This window comes from Camponotus floridanus, unplaced genomic scaffold (assembly GCF_003227725.1).
Source record: "Camponotus floridanus strain SB8 unplaced genomic scaffold, Cflo_v7.5 scaffold46, whole genome shotgun sequence".
NCBI lineage: Eukaryota > Metazoa > Arthropoda > Insecta > Hymenoptera > Formicidae > Camponotus > Camponotus floridanus.
In genome coordinates this window covers 949,327-976,839 of record NW_020229614.1, presented here as the reverse complement: position 1 = coordinate 976,839, position 27,513 = coordinate 949,327, and the positions used below count along the sequence as shown (strand labels likewise).

General features: G+C 38.6%; 1 protein-coding gene across 3 annotated transcripts in view; it reads left to right on the top strand.

Moving 5' to 3' along the window:
• LOC105257891 (teneurin-a) overlaps positions 1-27,513 on the top strand; it is a 434,044-nt gene that overhangs the window by 230,355 nt on the left and 176,176 nt on the right. Inside the window, exon 1 of one of the 3 annotated variants that reach the window (XM_025411982.1) lies at positions 4,539-5,668. The exons of the other annotated variants lie outside the window; for them this stretch is intronic. Coding sequence (XP_025267767.1) covers positions 5,602-5,668 — 67 coding nt within the window. The 5' untranslated portion in view covers positions 4,539-5,601. Of the gene's footprint in view, positions 1-4,538; positions 5,669-27,513 lie in introns of those variants that run through there. 3 annotated transcript variants of the gene reach the window in all.

Below are 27,513 nucleotides of genomic sequence, written 5' to 3'. Positions count from 1 at the left end.
CAGTGTAAAAACGTGTACAAACTTGTTGCGTACTCTCATATCGTATCACATCGTATCACATCGTATCGTGACAAGGTTATGTGCATTCGCATATCTAATTTTTGATACGCACCCTGTTTACACGACCATCATTTCCGGCCAACCGTTTGCAACTTCAAACAGAACTCCGATGACACGTTTGACATAATATTCATTAAATAAGCGAAGAATACGAAATGGGACAATCAATGCTATCGATATTCAATTGCATATGTTTCGATCTCGACAAAGAAAACTAATTTAATGCGTCGATACACACAAGGATGCAACAAGTCTGACTGATTTAAAATGCGTAACACCAACGAAATAAATGTTAATCATAAGGAAACATAATAGCTGAAAATTTACTCACCAGGCGAATTTGTTGTCATCTTTGCCGTCGTCTCAACATATCCAATCCTTCGAATCCTCGCAGTGGCAAAGGGAAAGTCCTTAAGAAAACTTCCATGGCACTAATTTCACTTCTTCGTCACTTCACATAAAACACTCCCGCATTGTAGGATACATAATATACTTAGAACGAAAACACGAAACATAATCACTCGATGCTGCGGATGCTCCGTCACTCGCAATATTCGTACTCGACGAAAAGAATGTACGTTAATAAACATAGACCGATTCGATGATGTCTTAACCTCGATTCCCGGCATTTTACACGACACTCCCGTCATACGTCCAACGTTCTTTAGAGGAATATATAGCGCAAAATATGCCACGAAGCATAATAACACAACGCTGCTGATTAATTGTCCATAAGACTGGAGCTTAACGAGAAAAATGCGCGTAAAATACGGACCGATTCGACGTCGTCAAAAGATTCGCTGAAACTGCGAGAAGTGTGTTGTCGATAGAGTAGCTACGCGAGTCGAGGACAGAACATACCGGCCGGCGACCTTCGATTATCAAAACACACTGGCTGTCGCGTTTTCGAAGTTAATAGATTAAAATAATTCACACACAGATTCATACTCGACGAAAAGAAAGCGAATAAAACACAGACCGATTCGATGGCGTCTTAACCTCAATCTCGATACCCGGCACTTTACTCCAGTCATACGTTTAATGTTTAGACGAATATATAACGCAAAATATGCCGCGAAGTATAATAACACAATGCTGTCGATTAATTGTCCATAAGATTGGAGCTTGACGAGAAAAATGCGCGTAAAATACGGACCGATACGACGTCGTCGGAAGATTCACGAAACTGCGACAAGTGCGCTGTCGATTTGTAACTACGCCAGTCGAGGACAAAACATAGCTGCCGATAACTTTCGATTGTTAAAACACTTGCTGCCGTCCAATATTCTTTAAAGGAATATATAACGCAAAATATAACACAATGCTGTTGATTAATTGTCCATAAGACTGGAGCTTAACGAGAAAAATGCGCGTAAAAGACGGACCGATCCGACGTCGTCAAAAGATTCGCTGAAACTGCGACAAGTGTGTTGTCGATAGAGTAGCTACGCGAGTCAAGGACAAAACATACCGGCCGGCAACCTTCGATTATCAAGACACACTGGCTGTCGCGTTTTCGAATTTAATAGATTAAAATAATTCACACACAGATTCATACTCGACAAAAAGAAAGCGAATAAAACACAGACCGATTCGATGGCGTCTTAATCTCAATTGCCCGAGCACTTTATACAATACTCCCGTCATACTTTCTTTAAATGAATATATAACGCAAAATATAATACAATGCTGTTAATTAATTGTTCGCAAGACTGAAGTTTAACGAGAAAAATGCGCGTAAAATACGGACCGATACGACGTCGTCGAAAGATTCGCGAAACTGCGAGAAGTGCGCTGTCGATTTGTAATTACGCGAGTTAAGAACAAAACATAGTGATCGATAACTTTCGATTATCAAAACACTTGCTGTCGCGTTTTCGAATTTAATAAATTAAAGTGAAAATAATTTACACTCGATGAAAAGAGCACGAATAAAATACAGACCGATTCGATGGCGTTTTAACCTCAATCTCGATACCCCGGCACTTTATTCCAGTCATACGTTTAACGTTCTTTAGACGAATATATAACGCAAAATATGCTGCGAAATATAATAACACAATGCTGTTGATTAATTGTTCGCAAGACTGAAGCTTAACGAGAAAAATACGCGTAAAAGACGGACCGATCCGACGTCGTCGGAAGATTCGCTGAAACTGCGGGAAGTGCGCTGTCGATTTGTAATTACGCGAGTCAAGGACAAACATACCGGCCGATAACTTTCGATTGTCAAAACACACTTGCTGCCGCGTTTTCGAATTTAATATAGATTGAAATGAAAATAATTCATGCACAGTCTTACTTTAAAATCTATTATCAATGCGAAATAGTATATTTATTTATTAATAGTATATTAATATTTACGTATAACACATAATATTCGTCGCCCAAAATTTTTTTCGACACTCTTGATATTACATGGTTAATTGTGACATTTATACTCATTAATTGAAGCTCGGATGAGATGCCATATAATTATGATTGTAACGATCACAGTATTAATTACAATGATCAACTGATTCCGTTTCACTTGCAATATATTTCATCGCTAATATATCCGCGCCACAAGCATAATGACTCGTAAATGATCGCACGCAATACGCCGTAGACGGAGATGACCGAACGTGTCGATTTTCACGACATTTGCGTAATATCCGATTCCGAAATTCCGAATTGATATTACAATACCTGGTAATACAATATCAAGAAGAAAAATTAATTATAATTTTTATCATCAATTATTAATAGAAACGCGGTATAATTTATTAAATTATTGATTTTTATCACTCTTAACATAATAATATTACCTGTTAACGCGTATTTGACACGAATAAAAACGAGTAAAAATTCAAACTAACCCTCGCAGTCAAAACGACACTAATTGTAAACGAGAAACTATAAATTCAAGGCCGTCATATGCATCGTGAGGAAGAGAAAAAGAAGTCGAGCCACTTGTTTAGAACACGTAATAGTATATGACTGCGCTTATCTATGTTTTGAGAAGTAAAACGTCCCCATCTAGTCCACTGATTCTCGAGCGAGTGTGGGAAAATATCGTGATTTATGGCCTATTGTGTTTTATTTATTTGATTATTGCCTCTCGTTTTCGCGACTTCTGAGATGATTAAAGAATTAAAAAAAATAACAATAAGATAATTTCTAGGAAAAATAAAACGGAATAATATTATATATTGTATGGTGCCAACAATATAAAAATAAGGTAGAAATTTATTAAGGATAAAGCGGAGCGTCTTAAAAACATTTATTGTGTTTATCAAAATTTTTCTGCGATAAAATAAAATGAGAAATTTTGCGTTCACGTTATAAGGATTCGCTTTCGAGAATCTTTTTTCCTCCAGTCTATGATGCTATAATTCAGACAAATATTGCATTCGAAAATCTCTCTCTCTCTCTCTCATCGAGTTTAGTATCGTGGCTTTAAAACGCAAGTCTCTTTAACTTAGAAAAAAATTATGAAAAAGGCGATAAACGTTCGATAATCGTACTCTATATATTATAAACATTTACTTCGACGCTTTTCAAAATATAGATAAACAGAATCGTAATCGCTCTATTATGTATATACAAACAAGTCGGCTCGCTTTCCCTTCTCGCAACATGTCTTTATCTTTTTTAATTTTTTGTCTCAACTATCGCGAAAGTTAGTTCGAATTTCGCGTCATATTATGATATATACGGACGCATATATTATAAGTATTGTATTGTTATATTAAGAGCACTGATAAAAAATATATATCAATTATTTAAATATAAATTGTATCGCGTTTGTATTGGTGACAAGAATTATAATTAATTTTTCGTATTTCTCCTTGATGTTGTATAACATAGTAACAATTCGAAATTCCGGATATTACGCGAGTGTCGTGAAGAAAGTCGACATGTTCGGTCATCGCTCCGTCTACGGCGTATTGCGTGCGATGATTTACGAGTCATTATGCTTGTGGCGCGGATATATTAGCGATGAAATATATCGCGAGTGAAACGAAATCAGTTGATTGTTGTAATTAATACTGTGATCGTTATAATCATAATTATATGGCATCTCATCCGAGCTTCAATTAATGAGTATAAATATTTACAATTGAACGTGTAGAACCGAGAAAAATATCGGGCGATGAATATTACGTATTTATACGTAAATATACTATTTCGCATTGATAATAGATTTTAAAGTAAAACTGTGCGTGAATTATTTTCATTTCAATCTATATTAAATTCGATAAACGCGGCAGCAAGTATGTTTTGACAATCGAAAGTTATCGGCCGCTGTGTTTTGTCCTTGACCCGTGTAGTTACAAATCGACAGCGCACTTCTCGCAGTTTCAGCGAATCTTCCGACGACGTCGGATCGGTCTGTCTTTTACGCGCATTTTTCTCGTTAAGCTTCAGTCTTGCGAATAATTAATCAACAGCATGTTATTATATTTCGCGGCATATTTTGCGTTATATATTCGTCTAAGGAACATTGAACCTAACGTATGACGGGAGTGTAAAGTGCTCTGGTATCGAAATTAAGATTAAGACGTTATCGAATCGGTCTGTGTTTTAGTCGCGCTCTCTTCGTCGAGTATGAATCTGTGTGTGAATTATTTTCATTTTAATCTATTAAATTCGAAAACGCGACAGCAAGTGTGTTTTGATAATCGCAGGTTATCGGCTGATATGTTTTGTCCTTGACTCGCGTAACTACTCTATCGACAACGCACTTGTCGCAGTTTCAGCGAATCTTTTGACGACGTCGGATCGGGCCGTATTTTACGCGCATTTTTCTCGTTAAGCTCCAGTTTTATGGACAATTAATCAACAGCGTTGTGTTATTATACTTTGTGGCATGTTTTGCGCTATATATTCCTCTAAAGAACGTTGGACGTATGACGGGAGTACGGAGTATTTTGTAAAGTGCCGGATATCGAAATTCAGGTTAAGACGTCATCGAATCGGTCTGTGTTTTATTCGCTTTCTTTTCGTCGAGTATGAATGTGTGTGTGAATTATTTTAATTTATTAAATTCGAAAACGCGACAGCCAGTGTGTTTTGATAATCGAAGGTCGCCGGCCGGTATGTTCTGTCCTCGACTCGCGTAGCTACTCTATCGACAACACACTTGTCGCAGTTTCAGCGAATCTTTTGACGACGTCGGATCGGTCCGTATTTTACGCGCATTTTTCTCGTTAAGCTCCAGTCTTATGGACAATTAATCAACAGCGTTGTGTTATTATACTTCGTGGCATATTTTGCGCCATATATTCCTCTAAAGAACGTTGGACGTATGACGGGAGTGTCGTGTAAAATGCCGGGTATCGAGGTTAAGACACCATCAAATCGGTCTATATTTATTAACGCACGTTCGGATACGAATATTGCGAGTGACGGAGCATTCGCATTGCGTGATTATATTTCGTGTTATTTGCTCGTCCAAAGTATATCATGTGTCATACAATACGGGAGTGTTTTATGTGAAGTGACGGACAATCGAAATTAATTAGTGTGCCATCGAAAACTTTCTTAAGAACTTTCCCTATGCCAGTGCGAGGATCCGAAGGATTCAACATGATCGAGATGACAAAGATGGCGACAGATCTATCCGGTGAGTAAATTTTCAATTATTATGTTCCCTTATAATTAATATTTAGCATGCGTTTAAATATAATCCTTGTGTATATCGTATCATTAAATTCAGTATTTTCTTTATCGAGATCGAATTCCGTACGTTAGCGTCGGTAACATTGAGTGAATTAGTATATTTCGCATTATTCATTCATTTAAAGTATCTTGTCCCAAGGGTGTAACCGAAGTGTCGAATAATTGGTCGGCTGTAAATGATACATGAACATGTAACACAGGAGATGCGTATCAAAATTATATATTAAATACATATATGCGCACATACTTTTCGCAGGATACGATAATACGATATCTTTGCTGTTGATACATATATATATATATATATATATATATATATATATATATGTATATATATATATATATATATATATATATATATATATTGCTAATGAATTTACTCTATAAAACTCAATCTGTATTATATTTATACGCATGTCAATTTATTCAAATTGCCATATTTATTCACTGTTCGAACATCGTAAATAACCGAGCATTCTGCCACATTATCCTTGGCGATTCGTATGTAAATTACACGAGAAAATGATACTATGTTATTCGGATTAAGTTTTTTCGTAGGGCATTCCGCATATAGAATATGTGCGCGCGTGCACATCGTCTCGTCTGTCTTGTCGTTTGGATGCAGAAGTCCGTAAAAGCGGATGTGACGCGAGAATACAGGGACAGAGGTTCACCATGGAAACAGGGACGCGAGATGCGAGTAAGAAGGGTGACCATAGAGGAAATGGCCCCGATGTAGGGACGATGACGATGTAGGGTGCGCGCGCGCGCAGAGGGGGGTTTCGACAATTTTTTACAATTCGCTTCGCGGCGACATATGCCCCTTAATTCTTGAGGATTAAGGAGGTATAAAGTTTATAAGGATTTACGACCGCCGCGTATACGTACGTCGAAGTTCACGTGTATTCATGTACACGTAACTCGCGGGGGTTACACATGGCGGCAGCAATGCAATAAAAACGAGATCGTGAGTCTTTCATTGTGCCCCGGTTATATTTCATTCCGCGCGTATGCAGGAGAGAAAAAGCAACAAAACATCGCCGACGATGATGCGTTAGACTCGTTACTAATACCGCAAATGATGTAAAACAATGGATATTTATTTATGGGATAAAGGATGGAGAGAGGAACGCGAGAAAGGGAGGTGGGAGACGCTACAAGCAAACGTTGCGTGTAATACGTGCAAGTGTTATAAAATGTGCATGTTGAGAATTTTACGTATTTTCAATCATACAATATGGAACATCCTATATCGTTGCGAATATTTTCATAAATTCTGTATGACGCGAGCTTTGTTATTCGATATTTTATAGCAGACTGTGGATTTATTGAACACTTTGATTGCTCGATGATATTCTCCATATTCGCGATATTATAATAAATATTAAACATTGTTTTTTCTTAAAACTCAGACATTAATAATCGTTATGTAAATACTCGTGTAAGTAATCGTTATTTATTCCAAGATCACGGTACACGTAGCCCGCGATTTGTTTGCATGCAGGATTTGTAGCCATGCTTGCAAGTTACATTGCGTGTTACACGTGGTTCGAAAACAGAACTAATCTAATGTTGTACACAAGAATGTTGTACAAACGAATGAATGCAGTCTAACTCATTTAAAACCTTTTCACTGATTTTCAGCTAGGTTTTAAATTTTTTTACCTATAAATATTTTTCAGCATTTTTTTCGGCAAAAATAAGAATTTTGTCTTGATAAAAAAAGTTAAGGATTTAACTCTCGGAAGATTTCGATAATGCTATTCTCAATTTAACAAGTTTTTTTCGTAAATAGGAAAAAACAACGCGCGTTGGCGTGGTCGGTTTCTCCAACTCTTTTCTTTCCTAAACTCGTGCGATAAATGTCGGATTATTGGCTGCTAAATCGCAGCACGTATAAGTCTACATGGTGGCGTTGAGCGAAGGAACCGAGTCGCGTAACCTTTAGCTAACATTTAGAGTGGAGAAAAAGTTTGGCGCGCGCTAAAGATATATAAAGGGGGAGCGCGCCATTGCCGAAGCGCACACTACCGGGAACTCTTTTATTTGACTTCGAATTAGCCGACTCGATGCGGTTTAAGAATGGACGGTACGGAGCACCGGCCGCTTCCAGGTTCGTGCTTTGTTTAGAAATCGCACACTTGTACCACCTCCGCCGCCGCGCGCACTAACTTATTCCCCGCGTTACTGTAATTGGATCAGCGAGAATTACAGGGAAGCTCGCTTTTAGACCTTCCAAAGGTGGTAAAGCGTTGCACAAAATACATCCCGATGCGCGTTTCGACTACGGTGAATGGCCACTGTATTTACTTAATTCGGAATAGCGGTGATTTAATTTTTCGACATTCGCAGAGATAGAGATGGGGAGTGAAAAGAATAACGACGAGATATTTTACAGATAAACGGATTTAACATAGTCCACGGAATAATATGTTAATATATTTATGTTACACTGTACTATGACTGGAGTTTACTAGTAGTATTTGATAAAAAATTTAGTATTTTTAAATATGTAGGTATTTTAAATTTAATGTTTTATTTATAGAAATTGATATTTATTTATAGTATATTATTCACCGGTTTCTATAAACATATAAAAAATGTATCGTTTTTCACTTTTCAACTGATAAATAATTAATACAAATCATATTCTCATCTCTTACTTTATAAAAATTATACACCATATCTCTTTTTTATAAAAGCCAAGTTGCAATAAGTTGTTGAAACTGCTTTACATATGTTTTGTAAGTTGTATGAATAACAACATTCCATTTTAAACTTTGCAACATTTATATCTTGCCTTATTTTACATTCAAGTTGACTAGATGAATAAATTATACATATTTTCCGTGTCTCTACTGTCAGATAAATTTCAAATTGACTAAATGAATAAATTGTATATATTTTCAACTACTGTCGGCTAAATTTATTCAAATCGAAATTTCCGCATCGTGCGATTCTAACACAACTACCTATTGCTGGTTCACGCATACAATTTCCAACCAGGAATAAAATCACGCGAGATTTAATTCCGATCGGCAAATTTACCAAGATCAATGCGCGGCCGTATTTAATAGAGCGATTTGATTTCTGCAATATACCGCGCCGTCTCTATAATAATGACTAGCGAAATAAATATACACCATTGCCGAAGGGGCGTATTATGCGTAAAAATCTCGCGATGTGTAAAATATTTCGCTAAATATTCGCGAGGGAAGACAACCGCACGGATAAAAACGTACGCGCACGCATTTGCGTGCGTATGCGTGCGTGTGCGTGGCGCGCGCGTCCCATACGCACCCGAGCCAGATATGTACGTTCGCTGTTGATTGAATGTGACTGTCGTGATGGAAGAAATTTCACGAGATACGTCACACCAGTACGAGCGCGAGCGGGATGAATATGAATGAAACGGGTTTCCGGTCTGGCTGAGCCCGAACCAGTTTTACATTTGCATCCGTATTTGTCGAACGCGAGGGGTGAGTAATAAAGGCAGTCTAATTTTCTCCTCTTTTTCGGTAGCTTTGCATGGTACACACCTCCCCCTAGCGATGTTTCGCTCGGTAGAGGCACACATCGACATGGCGCGAAAAAAAAGAGGACGCCTAGCAACCGTTTTTCAATCGCCGGTGTCGGGCCGCTTGTGAGTGCCACGTACTCTCTTTTAAATATGTTACAATAAATTACGTCTCCGTACGTGCGCGTGTACGTCACGGGAGCGCACGTCTTTTCCCAGCGCATTACCGAATGCGTGCTGGCACGTGGAACACATTTAAATGCGTTATAAGCGTGTGAAATTTCATCAAAATTCCTTCGCGGCACCTCCGACCAATTTTTGCTAAGTTCGTTATTTATGACATCTGATTTAATGTAGATATGAGCAAATGCGTATGTGATATATGTATATCAAAAGTCGATGAATTAATTTGTGTAAATGAGTAATATAAATTAAGATTATTATGAAATATTTTTAAAAATTTCGAAGAAAACTCGTCGTTATAATAATATATGCGCTATGACGTGTGTATCATTAACTGACATAAATTTCTCGCATAGATTTGATCTATTTTTTTCTTCTTTTCTTTTTGTTATCAGTCGTGAAATCGTTTTACTACTTATTTTGCTTCTCAATAGTGCATGGGCACTATTTGATGCAACTGGGCACTTATCCGTATGTGAATGCCTCGCACTTTGCTTCGCGCGCTAGATAATCGATCGTTTTCCATTTTGATATCCTCTTACGCGATACTCGTCTCATATACGACAATGAGTACGAGTATCTAACCGGCTCTTCTAATGTCAACAAAGCAACGCCGTTTCAAGCGCGCGTCCGCCGATCCTTTGGTGTTAAAATATCGCGTTACGAGAGGCATATGTTGGCCGGGAAATTCCGCGAGCAGAGTTACCTGGCGTTGCGCGCGTATAATCGCCGGAGCAAGCAATCTGTACACGGCAAACGTGGTTTACGCGTAATCAGGACACGTTACAGTCGCGTTTGCCACGACAAAACAACCAAGCTTAGACGTTTTCGCGAAAATAGCTATCAAAAAGTCGTATCGTTCAAAGCACTGAAAGCACGGAATTCTCTCCGAAACATGCAAAATACAAACCAAAGTCGTTTAAATAAATCTACATGCTTGAAATTTTTATAAAAGCAATCATACAAACGCTATCTGATGCAATCGTTTTCTTACATTCATGCATTATTTTATTAATAAAAAATGTTTCATTAAAAGTATATATAAATGTAAATATTTCATCGGATATTACTTTATTTGTGTAAAACACTATTTGAAATTTATAATTATTTTATAAAATAATTATTAAAAATGAAATTCGCTCAATTCATATTGTAGTTATTAAAGATGAAATAATAATGTAAATAAAATTAAATCAATGGTTAACGTTATAGAATTTACAATAATTAATGAAGTGAAAAATTAATAAAGCCAGTAGAATATTTATACTCACGTCACGCGCTACATAAAAAGTAGCGAAAGATAAAATCATTTTCAAACGTATGCGTACAGTAATAAATTTCTGATTATTATTGTCAGATACACGCGTTTATATGTGTATTGCAACATTACGAATTTATTTATAAATGAATTTATTGCGATATTTTAATTTTTTTGACTTTGTAAATTAACTTTGTAAAAATTGTTATGATCGCAAAAAATATTTTATGTTATATGAATTAATTAGTTTTCATAAATATTATACTCAAATATCCTTTATTTTATGATATCATACATTTTTAAGTATTTAATTATTTATGCATAATACAGTTTATAATTTTGTTTCACATCAATTTGGTTAACTGAGAGTAAAATATTATACTGCAATTAATAGTTTGAAGATATTAACGGGGAAATGAAAAATTAATATTTTATTATTCATAATTATCAAAGTTACTATTTACTTATTTTTTTAATTTCGATTGATGTATTTTTCTATTTGATTATTTTGATTGACATTTTCGTATTTAGCTTTAAAAATAAAATACTCGAGCTTTATCTCGATATCGTTTGGCATATTGATCTCACGTTCTCGCAATGTGCAATTTCTTTGCAATAATATCCGAAAGTTCTCTCCGCAACGTGAATCGCGTCGGACATCTGGAAAGATTGATAAAGCTCCGTAGCGAACGTACGGTTGGAGTAAAGTTGGTAACGAATTGGTAGACAATATTTGGGGGAGGGCGATGCACGTGCAGACTGATATCCATCTTTTACGACAACGTTCAGATTCAATTTGCTTCTCAATATCAACCAACTCGTACTGTTTGGCTCGATCTAGATTCGATATCTCTATTTGCCTCTCTTTCTTTATCTCCTCTCGCGCTTTTTCTCCGTTCTTCTCTGGATAACTTAGTCGCTCTGGTTTATAGGATACCGGCCTCTACCGCGTTGTTGCAATATATTTCTGCAACTTAGAAATATTACATCGAGATTGGAAGGATATCGATGGAAAGCATGAAGAATACGAAGCAGATAATATTTGCTTTCTATACTTATTTCTGGAGAGTAGACACCATAAATGCACCATATAAATAATCATTGTCGCATATCACAAAGAGAGATATTTGAATTTACAAAAATCAAACGTCTGATGTATCCGTTTGCAAATATAATTGTTATATAATTGTAATTTCATAATATATATTTTTTCTAAAATTCAATATATAATAAAAATATAAATGTCTACGGTCGTATGTTCGCACGGTTGATAAAATACATTTAATATATTGATACATCGTTTAAGGCAAGAGACAGTATTAGATATATCGCAAGTATCGAACGACGTGGATACATACGGTAATGTCGCCATCACATTTATATCCGTCGCAGATATGTTCTTGTAATAGACAAAACTAATGGTGATTGAAGTGTAAGAAAATTGCGGCATCCCCGAGTGTGTAATGGAATGAAGCGATGGAAATGGAGAAAAGTAGCGAGATAAGCGTTGAATGTAAATCTCGATTTAATGAAAAACTTTCGACGGATATAAAAAAGGCTTTCTGTTTTATATATATATATATAAAACCACTTCGTTTTGCTGCCATCCTCGTAGCTCTTCCGACAGGCTGTGAATGGCAGGTACATATCCCTCTATTCCGCTTTACCCTTCGTCCGCTGAAAGCGGACCGTGGAAAATGGCTCATTAGTATTCAGGTGAAAAACGGACAGGCTGAATCGTACAATGTATAGATTATTGACACCTGCCGGCCGATCTTTACCGCCGAATTTCGATCTATAGAGCTGGTCAACGCAGGAACAAGATGAACTAAATTCGTGTCGCGAATTTGGCATACACGTTGATATTTCGCCGCGTATATATTCCGTAGCAATTTTGCACGCGTCACAAATTACCGTGAGAGAAGAGAAATATAATTTTGATCCATAGCCAGAGGTGAAATCTGAAACAATCTCTATTAAATGGATTCGCAGCGCTGCTGGAAAAATCGCGCGTTAATGAACATTCGTGTGGGGAATTATAAATTACGACGTGGCGTTTCATAGTCCATCAATTATGCTAACACGAAAGTTCAAAGACTTTTCTACACAAGAGCATGGACGCGCATGAAATCCCGTTTAACTCGCGCTATCGATTCCCTCTTGCTTATCTTCTTAACTTTATAGTTGGCACGGTGTGCGTCCTTTCCCCCTGTTGCATTATCCAAAACAGATATGCGCGGAGGCTCACCCTTGTCGGATACTGCAAAATTATCCCGCCGCGTCTTCTGCAATAGCGATATGGTGCTACAATAGAACGATCAGCCAGCCGATCGGCATAACCCCTTGAAATTCCACGCTCCCTTCCTAATTTCGATTCCAGAGGGAGACGTTGACATTGACATGCCCCCGCGCATAATGCTCCCGTCCTGTTTTATTTAGGCGATGGTAGCGCATCGCGTGCAACGTACTATTACAGTGCCAGAAGCCATGACCGAAATTACCCCCGTTTCGATTCGCGAATGTCGCGCGTGCGTTGCGATCTTAAGTTAATAATCACATTCAATTATCGTACAACGTAAATTAAAATTAACTCGATTGCGTGCTTTTAATAAGTTGGCGATACCGCTCTATGACGTACAATAACACCTCACGGGTCACCGGTCGAGTCGCAACTTTTATCGAAACCAATTACCTCACGTAAATATTAATAATGCAATTTGGTTTTATATTCCATTAACAGTATCGTGTAATTTTAATGAAATCAAGAAAAAGTTCTAACAGAGTACCGTATCGAAATTTGTCACTACGGTGTGCATTATAGAATTGCGTTCATTATAGAATAGATAACAGCAGAATAATAGAATGCTATTTTAATAATGTAGTTTTAATTTATACAAAATCTCAACTAGAAATATATTTCTTATACACATAAATTATACACATTATAATTTTAATCACTCACGCAAATCAGGTGCATTCGTTCAGCGACAATCCGCTTCCGCGGCTTCATTTTCGCGAGACCATTTTATGATCGCATTTTAGCTGCTCAAATTATAGCAGCTCCGCCGCGCGTAATCGTTGCCGACGTCGCACGATAACGTGACGGTTTAAAAAAGTTCGATTAAATATAAACTAGCCGGCAAAGATAATTATGGGATCGGTGACCCAGAAAATGCTCTCGCGAGATATCGCGAGATTTTTTTCCGCAAACAAGCCGTCCTCCATCGCGTTCCTTCTCCTCCTTAAATCTTAATAATATCGTCGTATTTCTCTCGGAATATCGGATCGGCGCACGCAATTTCTACGGCGTTTAACTGCTAAGCACTTCGGCTCGAGTAGCGGCTTACGCATTTACGAATTGAATGCGGGATGTAGGGAGAGCAACGCACCAGTAACGAGAGAGGAAATAGATAGGATAAAGATAGGTGAGGAGAGGCGGAGAAAGTGTACGGCAATCTACTTCGCTCCATTCAATCAGCTATCGATTTCTTCGATTTATTGGCCGGTTTAGGAGAAGACGTATGGACGGTACCGCCGTCGGCTGTCGTTACTTTGGTTTAGGGGATGACCGCCCATATTTTCATCCCTCGGTCCCATCCCACCTTCTCCTTCCGCGCACCCGTGCGGTTCGCGCGTCTATGTACATCTACACATATAGAGATATCTTGCATTCGCGAACTGTCCAGATCGGTTTTACGTGCGAAGCAACGACCGACTTTTCGAACCCAGCGGAAACTCGCTGACGGCGGCCTTTCATCGCAGAGATCTCTCCCTCGCTTTTTCGTTTTTTTCTTCCTTTTTCTTCCTCTCTCTCTCTCTCTCTCTCTCTCTTTTTTTCTTATCGCGGAAGTTTTTAGAAAGTCAACGAGGCGACGGAATTTACGTATCGACGTGTACGCCCCCGATAGTTACCAGCCGGGAATTTCTCGAATCCGCGATGGGAAACGAAACGACACCGACTGCTCTACATAATGCAGCTCGCACGACACGTCCATTCCCCGAGCGGATCGATCCGCTCGATAAGGTATCGACGAATAACGTTGCGTGACATGACAAGTCTCCCGGCAGCGGAATATATGGATGAGCTACGAAAATAGAATAAACGAAATTGCGCGTGCATACCTAATGCGCGACATGCGCTGTATAAAAAGTTCGGCGAACGAACGCAAGCATTTAATGGTTAAATCAATATTAGCGTCCCATTTTATCATTCCATTCTTAGTTATATTATCCGTCACTGAAAAATCATAGAATCCCTTCAATTATTCGTGTAATACAAATATTGTCTCGATATGCGATTTACGGAATGCGTATTTTCTACATACCAACAATTTATCGTTACATTCCTCGTCATCTAATATCGCGTACCTGCGATCGTGATTTCGAGAATACAGTTATATGATGGCCGTCTCGCTAAGCGTAACGTGACAAATGAATGGATTCGTATTATCGGTAATTACATCGGGATTAACAATGGTTGGCATTAATCTCGACGTAAATACATTTCGATACTTTGAAACGTTAAATACTCATTGGGCCTTAATGACGGATCAATGCGTGAGTGTAATCTATTTATGAAAATTTGCGAGCGCGCCATGCGCTTGGACGCGAATTGCAAACTGTAAAGTGTTGTAAACGATCTGCGCGTTATATCGTGCAATCGCACGCACGAGCTCCGGTTTTACGACAAGATTAAAGGTTTTAATAATTGATAATCGATTTTTAACCGACAACCTTCCCGATAGTTTAATTCTTATACGAATGATGTATTTTTACAACGAATATAATGCATTATTCAATTACACGTTTTGATCAACAACATTTGTAGGAGAGCACAATTATAATATCATTAATTTATAAAGATGACGTGCACAAGCGCGCATGTACACACACATACACACACACAACTAAAATAGCTTTGTGATAGGAAATATATATAAATTCGATAAATTTTCAATAAACGATTCCAGATAATAGTTTTATTCCATACAGTTTCGACCGATGCATTAAATCGAAAATATCGTACTTCTCAAATTTACCGATTGCTTCTTTAATAAAATAACATGAAATATATTTTTAGCTCGTTCTATAATCGACTAACGCGAATTCATATCTTACAATGCATCGCACCGAACGCGCGCCTCGATAAATCATATTTCCGATTGGCGGAAGTCAATAAAACGACGAGTATAAAAAACGACAATAATACCGGGTGGCACTATTATGACGCGCCAATCTCACAATGCACCCAACTGCATTGTATGACACGACGATGGCATGAGTATTTCGTCGGGTTCCGCGTGGCTGTAATCTCTTTCTAGTGAAATCCTACGGGGCACAAAAGAGAGACAGAGGGATTAGAAGAAAAAGGGAATCGGGGGAGGGAAATTCGTCAGAGAAAGAGTTTTGTGCAGCGCGTTGGTCGTATTTCTCCCACGAAACCGTGCAACATCTCGTTTTTTCCGCTACTTTTTTCTGAAATTTTTGCGATACCGCAAGAGGAGTCACTTATTCATACTGCATACAGTATCACAGGAGAAATAGTAAAAAAGTTAATAGTTAGTAGGTAGTCTTAATGTACTGGAGAACGAATTTTTAAACGAGCTGCATCGTAAGACGACGACGAAGTCGCAAACTTGTAGCACTTCTATCATTAAGGAGATTGTATAATCAGATAGTAACTTGCTACTTACCGCGGAGTATGCGGCAGACAGCAGATGATCAAGTATTTTTTTCTTGCAATCTTCCGAAGATGATCATTAATCTTCAAATTGTATTACCGTATTGCGTAATGTTGCTACTCTCGTCGCAACTTCTCCGGAAATCGAGATGATGCTCTGACATAATAACAGGAGAGTAATTAACCCTCGTGCAATCCCTTCGCTTGATTTATATACAAGTTCCAACAGATGTGCACTTTTTCCTAACCACTTTTCAGCAAAATTCAAAACGATCTTTTTAACGAAAGATTGATGAATGCATGAATTGTAAAGATGTATTTAATATATAAAACCCAAAAGTTTTGACGAATTAAGCTTCTCAAAAATGAAAACATAAACCCATCTTATCTTTCGGTTAATTGGAACTGAATTTTACTTTAGCGGAAATTTAATTTAAAGTTTGATTACCAAGATATTTAATCTCGAAAATTAAAAAGTTGCGGCAAATGATAGTTTCTCATCAAAGTTCTTCGAAATTTGTCAAGGAGTTTGTCATTAACAGATGTGGTGAACGTATACCATACGTATACACGCACGTGTTTTTACGTCATTAAAGCATAACCCATCGTATATCGCAAGAGGTCAGCGAACATCGATTTTTGTACGCACGAAGGACGACAGAAAACAACGTGCACGGTATTAATGGTCGCAGTTGCAAATGAAACGAAGCTATCGCAGCCTACGATAGGTGTGACAAATGGCGGTGGAGAAGGCGAAGGTGCACGCAGCAAAAAGAGAAAACGTATATTCGAACACCGGTGTCGACCAGACGAAAAATAGCGATAAAGATTTCTATCTCCGTGTAATTGTTCACGTGGAATTATCCTAGAATCGTAGAAATTTATTCTAGTTTCTGTGACAACTGCTTGAACTGTGCTGACAGAAAAGATTCGGTTAATACTTTTATCACGACCATTAAATTAAGAATAATGTAAAATAATTATTCGTTTATACAAACTCATTTATCTCATAGTTTTTGCGAGTATCGACGCGAATAAATTTGCAATGCGATACAAAAGAAATGATATATTTGACCATGTGGTCAAATGCGGTTGCTTGAAAGAAATATAGAATATACACTTCCGTTGGAAAGCTACATATTTCCTCTTGCCGATCGGGAGTTTGATTCAAGATTCTAATTTACTCGCTCGGTTTCACTGGGGATTGGAAAGAAAAAACGAAACACCGAGATGGCATAGTCGATGGACATCGATTTTCTTGCACGGCATGGAGGAGCTACGGGCCACGCCAACGAGCGGTATTAATGGATGCGGTTGCAAATGAAACGAAGCTATATCGCGGCATCGTGCGGCGCGTGTGACAAACGAGGAAAGGCCGAGGGAGAAAAAAAGGCATTATTACTCCGGTGGTCCGCAAGACCGAACGACTGCCGTGCAAAGAACAACGTCGTCATCGGTCTGCAGTCGGCGGAAAAGAGGCGACAGAAGCAACGCCGATGCCGGTTTCACCCGAGAGTGGCACGTAATCGTTTACTCGATATGTTATAACGAAGGTGTAACGAAGAAAAGTAAGGGAGAGAGACAGGGAAAAAGAGACGATGAAACGTTCGAGTTAGCTAGCACGAAGAACGCGTGGAATTCATTTGTGTTTTAATGAATATGCGAATGATCGCACTTCTTCTAAATCATTCCTTTAGTCGGCGATGATATTCGCGCGGAATTATAGACCAGAGGACGGAAATTTGTTTTCCCCCTCACTCTTGTTTTTGATTTTTCAAACTATAAAGATAATTCTCGATCGTTATGCAACTTTGACTTTTTGGTGAATTATTATTTTTTTTGTTTTTGAAAGACGATTTTTCTCATGGGAAATAAATCGTGTTCTGCAATTGTGAAAGGAAAATCTGTGTATCAGCGATACGTACATTTAAATAGAGGATACATACAAATTATATATCTGGTGGGAATGTGGTATTTCAAATAAAGCTCAGTTGCGCATAATTGGTTTCGTGCATCATATTTTCTGTATGGCAAACGAATGAGCGTAAACACTGCAGTTACAGGCAACTGTTTCTTTTGGTATTGTTAGAGAGTAATAATAACACACAATTACACGTAGCAAACGTTTAGCGGCAAACTGTAATAATAAAGGAAATAATAGCGGTTATGTAATTTCACTGTGGCGGCGATTTCTCGGACTGCATTTGACTCGAAAGCATGAGCTTGTAACTTATCGAATTTTGCGTTATGAGATGGAAACTTGGTTTTAAAATAGGTCTTGAATTGCTTGTTTTCAGTGAGTATTTGAAAAAAACGTAATTTTACTTCCGTTTATTCTTCTCCAGTGAACCAATTCACGTGATTTGAACCAAAGCATCAAATAACTTTTAAATTTGACTTATTGTATAGAGCTATTTTTTATTCTTTAATCAATATGAGAAATATATAATGTAAATATAAAAATTGATGCGCGCCGAGTAAAAGTTAAATAATAAGTTTTCTAAAAAAGAAAATAATTGAAAATAGAGATTCTTAATAGGAAGTGTAGAACACGAAATGAAATAGCTAAATAAATAACAATCGAAAAATAAATGTTTTTAGAAATCATTGGAATTGAAACTAATTTATAAGAATATTTTACATACAATGAAATAAACAATTATTAAGAAAAATAGAGAATTGCGACAATTATTTAACGCTATCTACATGATGGCATTTTTCGTGAAAATATTAGCGATATGCAGAGGGCAGGAAATGAGAAAACTTTTATTCACAGGAGTGTGACTGAGGAAGATCTGGTCACCCTAGCTTAATCGTGCGCATACCATATGTCCAGACACATCCGGTACGGTTATGGCGGACATGTCGACACTATCCTAAATTGCCTGCCGGGATCGTAACTGGTGTTTCCGGGCAGTCTCGCTATATCCTGGATTTTTTCACGTCGGTACAGGCTTCACGCACAATCGCAGGACAAAGAGCAAATATTATTTCGCGTGTGTAAATATATTCCTTAAAAATATTTTTGCTTTAATAAGAAATCAATAACAAAAAGAAAGAAAATTAGTTGAGAAATTAAGTTTTTTTAATATAAAAGAAATTTCACAAATTGGTTTATATTATAGAAAAAAAAGATTATTCAATATTTTACGACCAAATTATACGAATGAGACGAATATATTTGTTATAATTAGAAAAATTGCATTTAAATAAATTCGTTACATTTATGTCTCATCTTTGCTAAAACTATATATTTCCAAAGGCACTCGAGTCAAATACTCGTGTCGATTTGCTAATACGATGCGGCTAATCGGTTCACTAGCGGGATGTGGGATAAACCCAGGTAATGCAAACTTCGCCAAACCAATCATTTCGCCCGTATTACCGTCAACACATCGAGCACGCGGATAAATACAAACAAACCGATATTCGGACGCAGAGCGGTTCACAGATAACGCACTTCCTCCCACGGTTAACATCGTGTCGCGTTTCATACTCGACACCGCGGCCGTCCATCCGTGACGCGATCTCGACGAACATCTGGAAGCCGCGCTGCCCCACCGAAAGATTTATTCTCGCGTAATGACAGGGTATCGGGCATCTCCGGTGCATAACTGTCATGTCGTATAGCGGGTGTTTCGACGTGGCGACGATGTGACGCGATCAAGATTTCGACCTACCCTCCGTCCCCCTTTGTCCCTCTACTTCGTAGCGCGCACATGACGATCAACCGACAACCCTCGTCCCCGATTCGTGCGTTACATTGACAGAATATCGTTATCGGTCAATGGCGATCTTGGCGATGTGCGACGCCGTCGTCGGGACCACGTAACATGCGTCCGATATTACGGGCATAAAAGGCACCCGAGGCGAGGCGAGAAGAAATTCCCGAGGGTGTCGAGATAATATCGCGAGAGCGATGTCCGAAACATCGTTACGAGTTTCGACGTATTTCCATCGACAGCGGAATCGTGATAATCATCCATCGTTATTTTCGCGAAACTTTTTATAACATGTTTGCGAATTTTATACTCTTCCATAATTAATCCAACACGCGAACAAACTTATCCATCGACGAAATGTACAAAATTAACCAAGTTACTGTTCAAACATACATAGCTATTTCTAACACTGGAAGTAAAATATTTTTGTACAAAATTAACGAGCGCATTCATGAATAAAGAATTTTTGTACAAAGTACATTTTATAATTTTCCAGAAATGGCAGCAAGAAAAATTAGCTTTGCTCTCGTTAGCTCGTTTGTTTCGCGATTCTACGTGACGATATGTTCTCCCTTCCCTCGATAAAATCTGCGGTTTTCTGGCAAAAACCGAACGTACATACTATATTCCGGACGAGCGGCAGATCCCATCTCTTATTCCGCGAAGCGGCTATATACAGAAATTCGATTTTACATAATCCGGGCCGCCGAACCGATCATGAGCGCGGTAAGATACCGTCGTTCGTCCGTCCGGAAATAGGTATCGGATCGGGGATTGCCCGATCGTGTCACACGATCGCCGTAACGCAAATAACGCGATTGCTAAATATATGTTCTCGTAAATTGTCGCATCGGTTCTCTTAATGATACATTTATACGCAACCGATACGAACGCTTCTCTTAATGACACATTTATACACGGCTGATATCGGACGAGCGTCACGCAGATAACCGCATCGGGCAACCCCCGCAGCGTCGGCGTCGGCGTTGGCGTATGCGAATAAAAGCGAGCAGGAGCTCCGAGAACGTGTTTTGCAGATATTCCGTCGGCCGCTATCGCTTTTTACGACCGCCGATTGTACGGTCACATGGACGTAGATAGGCAAACGGAGCGGGCATGCGGAAACAGGACAGAATATGTGGGCAACTAGACACACACGCGGTCGATCTCGGTGTATTAACGTATGCGTGTATATACATACCTGAAATAATACCAGAAGCGAAGGTTATCCGCCGGCGATGCTGCAAGTCAGGAGCGAACGGGTTGAACTTGCGATTCTGGTGCCAGTGATATTCTCATGGCAGTCTCTGATCGGATCTAATCCGTGTCGTACAGTTACAACATCAGTTATACGACATCAGCTATACGACATCAGCTATCAATGGCATCAGTGAACACTGCTACTCGTAACAAGAACGTCCCGTAGGTGCTCCCTTCGATCGCTTTCGCTCGCAGGTGATCGTTCATGCGATATCCCCGTTACTCCAACAGATTTAAATAATATTCACTTTAACAGATTTCAGAACGAGTTTCATTATTTTTCTCGTTTCCACGGTAATTTGTGTCCCGCCGGGAAATATATTTCGCTCGCGCACCCATCTCTTCTCGACAAATCCTCCTTCCTCTTTCCGACTCCTTCTAACGCGAACACTTTTCGCATCTGCCAGAGCGCTGGAATTCTTCTACACTGTTCCTCTTTTCTACTTTGCTCAGTCACTCACACTTTCAGTCTCTCTTTTTCTCTTTCTCTCTCTTTTTCGACCTCCTTTCGACGTTATTTCTCTCTCGCGCTCGTGCCGCGCTATATGCGGCACAAGCGACTTTTATCGTTTTGCGCCGTTTATGTTTATACGCTGGAATAAGGCTCCAATGGGCTCCTTGCTCGCCATGAAATTGAAATCCTGCCTTTCCTCCGGAGGCATTCGCGCGCACTTTTCCTTCGCGAGCTAACCTATCGTCCAAGTTATAGGTACTCTGGTGCAAAATGAGACGGATTGCACGGTCGATGAACTATTTTGCCAGTCCTCTTCTAAATTCATCGTTTAAACCGCTAGTCTGAATCATTCGCGCGATATTATTACATTTCTTTACTATTTCAAGTGTTAAATTTATTACATTATAATTTGTTGCCATAATTTTGTTTCTATCGAGAGAACAAGAGATAATTTATCGATTAACAAGCGATAGAGAGAGTTTACTTGAAATATAATGTATTAAAAATTTACATTACTATTTTCATCCTGTAACTAAAAATATTACAATTTATATTTTCATGCAATTTTATAACTTTAGGAAAAATATGATGCGATGCATTTTTGCTGCAAGCAATTTCCTGATTCTCTCTCAGCGGGATCTCAATTTTATGACTTCGCAGCATTAAGTTGGAAAACTGAACCAATCGATCGAAGCAGTCACTTTCCGAGCGAGAAAGAGGGTTTCGATTAATCGACAGCATGTGTTATGCATTTGAAGTGCCGTTTTCACTACGATGATACTGGAACTTCGCAGCATATCGAGGTCGTTGCGACATCAGTACGATGAAAGATCGCCGTTCGAATATTAATGAGGTTTCTGTCTCGTGACAGAAGTTGCGAAATCTGGCGTTAAGCGGTCGGAACGTGAGTGCAGGCGAGGGAGTAGCTGCGTGCCCGGGAAACCGTTGCCCGGATTTGGTGGCGATGTAGCGTTTTCGACGAGGCGAAAGGAGAGGCACAGACATGGTAGCCCTTGAGGCGGTGGGATGAAGAGGGTGCAGAAAGCCCTTATCTTACCTGAACTCCTACGCTGCAGTCGGGCATTCATAAAGTCTCGAGTTAAGCCTCTCTCCCCGCCCTCTCTCTCTTCTCTCTCATACTCCATTTACGCTCACTCTCTCTCTCTTTCTCTCTCTCTTTCTCTCTCTCTCTGTTTCTCTCCGTCTAACGGCTCATTCCTCGTTCTCTTCCATCTTCCTCGCACCCATCTACCCACTCGAGGTTTCTACGTATAGTGGCTTGTACCGGCTTGACCGAGAAGATATAATCCGCTGCACACACTAGTTACAACCCATTAGTTGCTCCCAGCTCTAGCTCACCTATCCTCTTTCCCTCTCTCTTACTCCGCAACTCTCTGCTTTGTTCTTCCGTTGCGGCTCTTAATAATGTATCTAGAAGATGCTTAATCGAGTCTCGTAACTCATTTGTGATTCGGTGGATGCGCTCTCGTTCTTAGCCCCTTCGCTGGTTTTCCACTTCCATCTATCCTTGGAAAGAACTTTCATCGATAGCGCTGTCGGCGTTGCGACAAGCGCTGCCGGATCCATCTGAAAACCTTTCCGACTCGACGTAATTAAATGACCACGGCCCGCCTTAAAGTTTCGTTTCGTTGATTTAATCAACCCTATTATCCTTGACGCGACCATTGCCGAAAGATTTGATTGTCGACAAAGCCTCGGCCGGCCTTGCTTGTCACGAATTTTATAACTCGAGTATTTTCCAGCGATTGCTGTTCAGTGGTGTATTCGCGGAAAATTGCAAGTTGAAACGCTATTTGGGTCGGCCGATTCCGACGCAATAACGCAATAAACAATATCTTCCGTACAATTAAAGCTGCTGACTAATTGATTGATTGACTGACTGACAATAAATTTAAAATAATCATGTTTATCGAATACATTGATATTTTTCAATCTTTAAGTTTTAATGTTTCAACAATTAATATATTTAATATTGAATAAGATTTTTACTTTTCCAAGAAAGTATAAAAAAATTTTGAATCCATAATATTTATAGAAATATCTATTTTTATAGAAATGATTTAAATATATTTTTTTTCTTATTTTTACAGACTTAATGCAATAGATTTTGGCGTAAAAGTAGCATCCGATCTTTAGCTAATATCATGGTATTATTTTGAATAGTATTATAAATCAAACTTTTTTATGATAGATAAATAAATTATAAGATATATTAAGATTTTGTAATCAGAAAAGAGATACATAAGAAAGAAGCATGTCTGAAAAGATAATTTGACATCATAGAATCGCGTATAACGAACGACATGTACAATTGCAAGCTTCCACGAACAGATCATAACCAAGAAACATATGTATGTATATTCCTGTGTTTATTTACGTACATTGATGTGTAACAATACCGCGTGCGTTAATTGCAGATACCGTGTAGACATATTATACGCCAGCCGTAATTTCGCTATGAATCATGGAATGACGCCGCGCATCCATCATTAATTTACAAAACGGTCATTAGAGCGTGCGACATACGAAGTAGCTTCTTCTGGATTTAGCCGGGAGGTGGCACGATCGTTAAAAAATGTCCAATGAATATGCATAAGTCGACCGACCTTTAACGATCCGCCAAATTAGAATATACAACCTCGTGAAAGTTATGTAATTTCGTGTCCCTTGTAATTAGTGACTGTGTACTTCTCAGCGTCCGTCGACGGGGGTCGCTTTCCCGAGGGCGCATATCTTTGCAAATATTATAGCACGAAGAAACGTCGTTGTGACAAAGATACGCCACTCACTATTCACCATATTACTTATTTAACGTTACATTTCAAAACGTCACACAATATGCATACGTATATGTTCTCTTGCACATCCTATATAATATTCAAAATATTTTTATATATTTTTTACATTTTCTTTACATAATATTCTTTACATAACATTTGCAAGAAAAACAACATTTTGATAAAACGAAAGTTCAAGTATTTTCGAAAAATGTAGATCTAAATTCCAATTTTCCACATCGATCCTTTTTAGGCTACACATTTTTAGGTCATGAAAGTGTGGAGCTGCGAAGCGATAAAAAATCGCGCGAATAGGACACAATGCGCGAGACAATGGATAGCTGGCGCTTTACTTTCGTTATTTTCCAACCATTTCCCTCTTCGGCGTCAAACATCCACACCATTATATAGGCGTTCTTTTACGTAAAACCAATCTGTAACGTATGATGCATTGCTCCGCTATGCGCGCACATGCCGCGGTCCCAAAGTCCCCGATGTATGTGGAGCAGAAACGGCTCATTGGTCTGTTTTAGGGAAACGGTTTCTGTCCCGAGGGTGTGTTTCGCTTCTGCCGCGACCTAACTCGGGATGATATTGGATTCATCATTCAAACATCTTCAGAATCGCCCATCCGCACTAGAATAGAATATATCGTTTAATTCAAAATCAGCATTTGTTTCCATAAGAATGAGGCAAACTACGCACGATCGATTACGTTGAAAATAATGTGTCATAGTGTACAATATTGGAAATTTGGAATATAACGAAAAATTATATATATATATATATAAGAAAGTAAAATATTAATAGATATAAATTTGTGTGCGACTCGTTATAAAAATCGTAAAACCTATAAAAATAAAAGAGAATTTTCAATAAATCTCTTGCAAACACTGAAGGAACTCAGTGAATGCAACGAAGAGCGCTACTGTGTGATTGGCTAAAAAGTGCTTCGACTAAAAGCAGCTAAGCAATCTGAAGATTGGGAAGGTTAAAACTCGACCTTATACCGCCCACCGATGTTCGCCATTACGTTCTATAAAAGTGCGTTGTAAGAACCCTTGAGGTATATACTTTTCTTGAACGCGGTACTCCTGAGGGAAAATTCTACGATTTTCTCGATAGTTAGTTACTAGCTTTCTATCTCATCGAGAGAGAGAATGTGCGTTTAGCGTTTTTTTTAATTCCTCGATATGGCAAAGCTGAAAAAAAAAACGAAACATTCAATCTCAACTAAAGCTAACAAAATAAACATATTCAACAATTACAAATTGTGTTAGTTTTTTTATTTGGAAATGACTTTTCTGAAAAATAAAAGACGTTGCATCTAAATTTTCTTCGTGTCGAAACTATCGTATTTTTACTCGCTGACGATCAAAATAAAATTGAAGCATAAACGAATCAACATTGACAATTTTATTCGAGGATTACTACCTCGAAAATGTGGAACTGTGAACTTCTATGAAACATACATCTGGTGGAGCGGGTAATAGCAATGCGAACAGACTATAAAGCGAATATTCAGTTACTGACGCGTTGCTTTCGCGCGCGTTTTGCCAACGCAAAAGTTACGCGAATCGGAAAAACGATCTCTGATCGTTTCACTTTTGCATCATGCCCATTGATTCAAACACATTTGCGTATAATATTACTATCAATTATTTTTCTACGCGCGGTCAACATTCTAATTAGAATTTACTCTTCTGTAAATTAACTCTACTGTTAATTATTTGTATACAAATTACAGCGTAAGCTCTCTATCAAAGAATTACTACAAACAAAGATATCAAATAAACGGGATATATTTTTTTGAAGCCGCGTGCCACAATTTTCGTATCCATATTCAGTCTCGTGCGGAGAATCCTTCAATGGCTGCTGATTGCTAATGTCGAAACATCCAACGGAAGCGACGATCCATGAAACGACGGCTCACCCTGGCACGCCATTTTCTTAATGATACACCAGTTCCATTGGATGCGCGTATTTTTCTGCGTTGGCGACGCATTGCCAACGATTCATTAATTGCTGATCTTGTTAGCGTAGCATTGTGAAGCGACGGTCCCGCAGCGGTGCTTGAGCGGTGCCCGCGGGAGTAACCGGGAGCGCGATCGGGAGACAAAGAGGGTGCGGACGAGAAGAGAGAAAGCCTCACTTGGCATTGTCATGCATTCAGAGCCCCGCCATATAATAATGCCCGGCTCCTTTGTCGCTTATACTCGTCCCTGTTTTCCGCCACGCTCTACTCACGAAAGCCGATGAACATTACCCTGTTCGCTCGTATTTCCGTCGTGGCGCGTTAACTTTCTTACCGGTCACTCGGTATCGAGATATACTATAGGCCGATCCAAATTCACCTTGAGGCTGAATTTATTGCATTTTGCATATTTTATTTTTTCAGCTAGTTTGACAACATGTATTGAATTTGATAAAAATTTCAGAATCTATTTGTTAATTAAGCTTTATTAGACATGAAAATATCTTATAATTATACAAATAGCACTTTACATACAAGTATATAAGCATGTTTTTCTTCGTTCTGCTCTTATACAAGCTACAAAATAATAACATAATTTTAGTTCCGGGATATTGGATCACATAAATTTTTGCCGCTCCTCCCTAATGATAACAGGATTACGGAAAGAAACAGCTTTTTAATCCTATTTTCTTATCAGTTTTGGGGATCATCCACACGAAGTTAATCAATACTACTGCGTTCTCGCGACGTCATAAAAACATCCCTCCCGTTATCCAAACAATCGATTGGCCGTTAATCCAATTTATCGCCATTTACCGCTCACATCATACTCTCTTTTTGCGATGCAATTATTCCTTCTTTCTTGTAAAAAAATATGCCATTCTGATCAACGGCGAAAGCGATAGTCGTAAAAATCTGCCCGTTACTAACCCGCCGCTATTA